The sequence below is a fragment of the Charadrius vociferus genome, unplaced genomic scaffold, assembly GCF_000708025.1.
Source record: "Charadrius vociferus isolate BGI_N301 unplaced genomic scaffold, ASM70802v2 scaffold512, whole genome shotgun sequence".
Taxonomy (NCBI): Eukaryota; Metazoa; Chordata; class Aves; order Charadriiformes; family Charadriidae; genus Charadrius; species Charadrius vociferus.
In genome coordinates this window covers 853,726-861,102 of record NW_009647050.1, presented here as the reverse complement: position 1 = coordinate 861,102, position 7,377 = coordinate 853,726, and the positions used below count along the sequence as shown (strand labels likewise).

The 7,377-nt window shown below is 48.5% G+C and overlaps 1 protein-coding gene across 1 annotated transcript in view; it reads right to left on the bottom strand.

Annotated features, from left to right (window-relative positions):
* Positions 1 to 7,377, bottom strand: part of NCKIPSD (NCK interacting protein with SH3 domain) — a 36,195-nt gene that overhangs the window by 5,557 nt on the left and 23,261 nt on the right. The window contains exons 7-9 of the mRNA XM_009895743.1: positions 7,277 to 7,363; positions 5,670 to 5,808; positions 472 to 552 (exon numbers count right to left, since the gene is read on the bottom strand). Of these exons, the coding sequence (XP_009894045.1) occupies positions 472 to 552; positions 5,670 to 5,808; positions 7,277 to 7,363 (307 nt within the window). The remainder of the gene's footprint in view (positions 1 to 471; positions 553 to 5,669; positions 5,809 to 7,276; positions 7,364 to 7,377) is intronic.

Genomic DNA, 7,377 nt, shown 5'->3' with positions numbered 1-7,377 from the left:
CACAGGGCGGCACTGTCCTGTTAGAAGGGAGACCAGGAAGAGGCCACGCTATGCAGCTGACAGCTTCAGTGGGCGTGCATGGAGTGATCTGGGCTCTCAGCCTCATCAGCAGACAGAACGTCTCCGAGGCAAGTAAGAGATGCATGCTTTCATGCAGGGCAGAGGTAAAACAAAATGCTGCTTAGTCACGGTGATGGGCAAATCTACCTCTTCTGTAGCGTGGCATCAGTCCTCCACTGCTCTAACCCAGATTTGTGCTGCTCTCCCTGGAAATCTGGCATCTCGACCCAGTGTTCCAGCAGCCAGGCTCTATTGGTAAAGAGCAGACCCTACTCTTGCCCTGGGCTTTCCCCTAGCAGTCCCCACCTTGACCACCAGGAAAGGTCCTTTCCCTGTGTCTGCTGGAACACCCCAGATGTCCCACCACCAGCTCCGCTGTCCTTCCCAGCCGTCAGCATGAGCTGCTCTTACCGTAGTGATGATACGGCAGGGGCTCCCCCATGGAGAACATCATTGCCAGCACCAGCGCAGAATAGCACATCTTTTGATGATCTGCACGATAAAGGTCCTGCCATTAGTTCTTCTGAGGATGTGAAACACTGTTCCCCAGCTGCAGCTGGGAAGCCATTCATTTAATACAGATATTTAACAATGATTACACTGCTCCTCATTCCTGTATTTACTGAGCTATAAGGGTGTTTTTCCCCCCGGTTTAAGCACACCACACGCCTTCTGTGCCATGCGTTTCCAAAGCAATTTAAAAATAATCACAAGAAGAATTCTCAATTTTTTTTTTTCCCCCCTCTACTTAAGAGAATCTGGCCAAACTTGATCTGAATAATTAAAAACCTCCCCTGCACAGTCCCAGGACACATCCCATAGTTATGCAATTACTGAACCCAGAAAAAGCATCCATCTGGCCACCTTGAAATACTGCCTGTTCCAACCAACACCACCCCCGGACAGCTATGCTGCTTGTTACCGTCTCTGCACCGCTCTACTTTCGCTACCTCAGCTCTGCCTGGAGGTATAAAAGGTCTCTGGGGAGACCAGATCACTGCTCATGACTCGGGCTGTGCATCTGCCCACCTCCCGGGCCGTGCGTGTCTCCTGCATTAATACCACCCGCAGCCTGCTAGTCCAACACAATTTTCGCTGGCAGCAGCTATACGTGAATGCTCCACGGAACCACCACCCGGTGCCTTTCCTGAATTTTAATTAACGGATACACCTCAATAGATATTTGCAGAAGAAGATAAAGTCATGCAATAGGATCTGTGTCATCATCAAATGTAGCCTCTGTCCAGTTCAGCAAGTCTGATGATGATAGGAAAAGGAGTATTATTTTTATAAAGGAGGTTACCACATGCACTGCCTAAATACAGTTCAGCTATATCTGCCAAAAAGAGCCTAGGGGCACTCGTTACAAGGAAATTGAAGGTGTATTTATAAAAAACAGGCCCAAACTACTTTCATTAGAGGAGAAGAAAGTCCCTTCAATGTATGATGCTTCTCCCAACAGTACTGCTTCCCTGCACGATACATGCTGGTTGCAGTACCCCCTCCAAACCCTTTAAGACATTTCACTTCTCTATGCACAAATCAATCCATCTCTAAGCACTTGCACCCTGCAGTTTGGTTTTGACTGCACAGGCTGGTGCCTTCACTGTCACCACATACTCCTGGACTTGGCCAAAGGACTTGCAACACTTGGCAGCTCTCAGATTATCTGTTAGCACAGGGGAAAAAACGCTAGTGAAGCATTCCAGCCTTGTGCCCCTGGAAAGTCAGCTCTGTGAGCAAAGCCTCTATAAACAAAGAACACATAGACTTTGTCAGAACTCCACAAGACGTCTGAGTTTTCAAACAGCAAATACTTTTGAGTAAAAATAGATCATTTGGGGCTTAACCACAGATACTACAGCATTAACAAGATTAAGAGTTTGTAGGAGAGCTCTCTAGACCATGTGGCGGCAAAGGAAAGCTGGAAGCTGCTGTTTACTCTTGGTAAACAGAGAAGGAGGATATTCAATGACTTAAATATAATTCATACTTATATAAGAAGCTCTCAACTATAAGGTGTCAGCGATACTAAGGCTCACTGTAACAGAAAGAATCTGACAGACTGTTCACCACACAATTTCTTCATTCTTTTCTCCACAGCTTCAGGAGTTGGGTATCGGAGGCAGGATACTGCAGTAGGTAGACATAGGGACAGGCTGTTCCTATGTTCCTAGTAAGGCTTTCACGAACAAAACATTTTCTCTCATTGCATCAGAAGCAATGAAATAATGATCTGAGAACCGGAAGCCAGTGATAAACATGCGGTTGTAGCAAATATGGAGGAAGAGATTAATTAGAGATGGGAGTGGGGAAGGTAGTTTTACACATCCTTGGCCCATCTGCCATGAACTGATGTCCATTCATCTCAGTTGACAGCAGACTCCACTACTAGGTGGCAAATCCTGTCGTATTTGCCTAAGGATGCTGAATCCAAGGATGTTAAAACCAGTCAGAAAGATGAACTTAGGACAAATCCAGATTAACCCAATGCACTTGCTCAACACAGACTCTACAGGTCTTTGGAGTGTCCCACCTGCAGCAAGATTCGTCCAAGATTCACCATGCTGAAGAAGAGAGTAATTGCCAGTCAAAGGACAGCTTTTTTTTTTTTTTTTTCTCTCCAGAGCAGCACCCGTGGCTGCAAGAAAGTAAACGGCATTAATACAACTCTCCTGAAGCAGAGGGCCTCTGCTGACGACAGATTCGTAAGCATCACTCAAGAGGCCATGAAGAGCAGGAGAAATGCGGCTGTTTGCTCACCAGCCTGCATTTCCAAAGCCTGCTGAGGTACTGGTAAGAAAGCTGCTATTATGCATGAAAGGTATTTCTCAGAGGCCTTCAAAGACCTTACTTCCAACCTCTAAACACAACAGAGCAAAATCCGGGCACCGGGAGGAGACACAACGGTCTACAACCCAAGTGAAAAGAGCCCAACAGCTGACTCACATGTACAGGGAGCTGCAACAAGGGAGAAAGTCACGATTACAGCCTGGATTATCCCCGTCTGTTGTCTTTGGAATTGTTCTGGCTAATTCTGCCTCGCTGTGGCTTATTATAAGCTCTTCGAACACTGATAGATGTGCAGGCCAGCTGCAGCAGAGGGAAGTGGCTGTCCAGAAGCAATAAGACCCAAGCATCTGGCAGAAGAACTGGCCAGCAGCCAACACGCCTGCATCAGTCCCAGGGTGAAGTGCCTTCTCAAAGGCACCCAGCATCCACGCACAGAGCTTCTGCCTCGGCTGCTCTTCAGTAACAAGCCAGGAGGGATCCCAGGGAGCTGCTGCAGCCAGTTCACGCTCCCCAGTTGCTTAGTGCTGGCACTGATTGCTCTGGCCCCTGCCATCCGCAGAAGGAATTATCTATTCCACAGTATGTCACGGATCAGCTGCTATTCCCTGGTTTTTAGTACCAAAATAAGCTCAAGTCATTCTAGGATTCAAGGTCATGTTTTCACACAAGGTACCACTTGCCATTTGCCAGCGGGACGTGGAGCAGTAAGCATCAGAATGGCAGGAGGGAACTACTAATGGCCTAAACCACCTCTGAACATGACATGTTTGGGTCAAGGATGGTTACTCCTCTGCAGCCCTGACGTGAAGGCCAAGAGGACTGGATGCCACAGAGATGACATTTGTGCAAATGCCTGCCATAAGCTCAGCACAAGGAAGGCAGCGTGGGATCAGGACACTGATTTGGGAGGTTCCTGTAACCAAAAAGTCTGTCAGCAAAGGAAGAGCAGCTTTTCATCCTTTGACTGTACTGGAGGGGAAAAAACCCTCACCTTGAGATGAAGCTAGGGAAGGAACAGACGCTGCAGAGCTGCAGGTTGGCAGTTCGGAGGACATAGCAGAGCTACTTTTCACCCACTTCCACTGCAATGCTTTGTAGGTCCTCAAAGCAGAGCTAACACTTGCTGGGAGATACGTCTGCTTCAACCAGAAGTGCTATGTGGAGAACAGCAAAGGTGTGCAGAAGTCAACCTAGGTCAGAGCTCAATGCTCCCTCATACCAAGAGGCTGAGTTAGCTGTGCCATCTGGGATAAGGCAGCCCCTGGCAAAACGTCCTGGAGAGCAACGCTGCGACCAGCCAAAGGGTAACAAAGGCGACCAGACCACCCTGCCTGCATGAAGGCAGCTCAGGGAAGAGGGCAGGAGACTGAAGCCTGTTTGGGGATCGTGCAGAAGACACTCACCTGGAGACAATCTTTATGAATTCATGATGGATGCACGATAAAGTTTATTTTTGACAGCATAAAATCAAGAGTAATGTTGCCACAGAAGCACAGTCAGTCTCGTAACGAAGTATTATTTGCTTCTCGTGCAGTAAAACCTCAGCCTAGAGAAGAAGCTTCTCATGCATAACCAGATAAAACACCAGCAGCGTGATAAGTTCACCGCACAGAATTGATAAGCGGTGGTAGCACAAAGAGAAAGCGTAGCCAACACAGGCGTAATGATCTCCGCGCCGCACTACATCCCCAGTGCTTTGCCCTGCCCTGAGCTGAAACGCTATTTTTCAGGCACTCCCCACCTTTGAAACGCCCACACTGCAAACCGTCTAAGCAAAGACAAGTGCAAAGCCTTCTCCAACAGGCTTGATTTTCACCTCTCGTACCCCTTTTCCAGACACCAGATTAGCCCCATTGATCCTGTCCACCACACAGTCAGGTTGACACAGTCTGTGGTGGGATGCTGAGGACACTGACATCTTTTATGCACGTTGAACGTGGTCACCTTGGACATTTGCTTGGCTCACATAACGGATGTGACGGTCCCTGTTCTGCACAGACTTGTCAATCCCAACACAGTCTCATCACTAAGTTATACTTCTCCACAGCTGCATGACGCCTGCAGCAAACTGGCAGGCTACAGACTGCAACTGGGGCAGCAAGGCTCCAAACACTGCAGCTCCTCTGATTTGATCCACGTGGTCACTCAACAGCTACTTTAACTGTGGGTTATGATTAGCACAAAACAACGTATTTTCAATATCCCTTTAAGGGAAAAAGATGCAGATGCCACTGCCAGTGCTGGTGGCTTACAGGCTGACTTCAAAATGGGGAGCAAAGCTGTCACTGCCCAGGGCCAGGCACACATGGGGAGCTGGATGGTAACATCAGGGGAGTATTACTACACGTTCACCTTGTTCTTAGGCTCTTCCTCAGCATCTGCTCCTGGCTGCTGGGAGACAAAGGACACTGGGCTAAGCAGGAGCTCTTTAACCAGCACACATCTCATTCACGAGCAAGAAACACCTCAAAGATCTGGTGTACAGTGCTGAGAAAAACTGTCTATAAGAAGCTGCAGAGATCTTCCTTGAGATCTGCAGGAGTGTCTTGTCAGCATCATGAAACAAAGCTGGAACAGCTCAAGCTTTAAGACATCTATAAGTGATGCAAATCATTAATGGCATGTTCGAGAGCTAGAGGGCCTTGCATCACTGGACTGAACACATCCCCTCCCATGCATTCTCCACTTACAGCTGTAATAACCTGAATAACTTTAAAAACGGACACCATTCTCCCCAGAGCACTGGGCTTATAAAGCAGTCAGGCAATGAGGAGCCACACGTTCCCAGAGACCTGGGTACCACAGCTCTGGCTCACCTTGCGTGTGAGTCTGCATGTCCCGGGCCAGCTCCATCGGCAGCACAGAGTTTACAAGCGTTGAGATGACTGCAGCATCCAAGCTGCACATGGCTCCAAAGCACTTCAACAGCAGCAGCCGTAACGGCACCCTGTGTTCCTGCAAAAACAATTTATAAGATGAAATGATGTCCCAGATGAGGGCTTGCTCTAAGGCAGAGACATAACTGTTTAGAAGTTCCTGCTGTTGGGAAGCCAGAGGTCCTCCCAGGGTGACAGCGAACCCAGAAGCTCTAATAGCTTTTAACAGCAGCATAGGAGTCATTTCACAATAACATTCACAACCAGGCTGGCTACAGGTTGTCGGCACGTGCAGTCAGAGGGCATGCGGCAGCCAGAGCTCAGACCTGAAATGCCCCAAGTGACATACAAATCGACAACATATATCTGTCCCTGGAAAACAGAGGTTTCATTTGCTCGGTAGAAATCCGGATTCTCTGAGCACACTGAGGTTTTGCGAATGCTGCTCTGAAGGAGGTTTCCTGACAACATGACAACACAATATTCGTAAACCATCTTCGGCACGCGACGGTTATTGAACAGGATGGGAGCAGCTCCTCCACTGTGAAGCTCTTTGCTTTGTGCTGGGAGCAGAGGGTATAACCAGAAGGTTTTGGGGACATGCAGGGATTCCAGCAAAGATGACGGTCAACCTGCAGCTCCCATGCAGGAGCTCTGGTGCTGGAGTAACCTTCATACTCCAGCCTCAGCTAACAACTCCAGGGTTCAGAGAACAGAAGTGAGCCAAGCCCTGGCACTGGGCAAGACAGCAGCTAGGACAGGAGGCACAACTGCTCTCCACCAGGTCAGGCTTCCTTGAAACCCCAGTCAGAGAAAAGCAGGCAGCGAAAGCCAGTAGGCTCCATTATGCCCAGCTTGCTTTCCCACTGCTCTGAGATACGCTACAGCCCCCTGATGCTGAGCTCTGGGTTCAGACACAGAAGTGCCAGATGAAAGCTAAATGCCACAAGGCTTGACGTGCTGTAGCGGGGGGCTTAGGGACAAGACGGGGACAAGTTTCCAACCCCCACAGAGTCCTACAACAGCACATTCCAGGAAGGAGAGGAGCAAAGCAACACCGCATAGGCGTTGAAAGCAAAACTTCCATTTCTTCCTCTGAATACTGATTTCCTTCCTTGCTCCCAAGGCTTCTACTCACAACCTACTTTCCTAAGCAAAGCTACTTACTAATGCACAGGAGTGCATCAATGAAAAGAGGAGCAGTCACAGCCTGTCAGCTTTCCCAAGGCATCCTCAGAAATCCTTCCTCTAGATATTAGCGATGCCAATTCTGGCCCTCAATGGAGCTAATAAAAGCAGCAAGCTTTACCCTTCACAGTGCTAGCTACGGCTTCGAAGTCTGCAGCATCCTCTGCTCTTCCACACAACTTGCATGCATAGCATTGATGTTAGCCAGCACAAAAAGGGATGAGCTGCAACTCCATCTGGTTCACAGAACTGCCCCATCCTGGAGGAACGTCTTACATATATTCATCATAGCAACCCTGCTCTTTTGCATCTTCAGGGAAATCTCAAAAAGAGAGATTTGATGTATTCTGCCACCTTACCATCTGATAGTATGCCACAAGGGACAGGACGGATTCAAACTCATTCTTCTTGCACATTTTCTTGCAAACTTCTGGGTCTGCATCTGTCTGGAAGCAGGAAT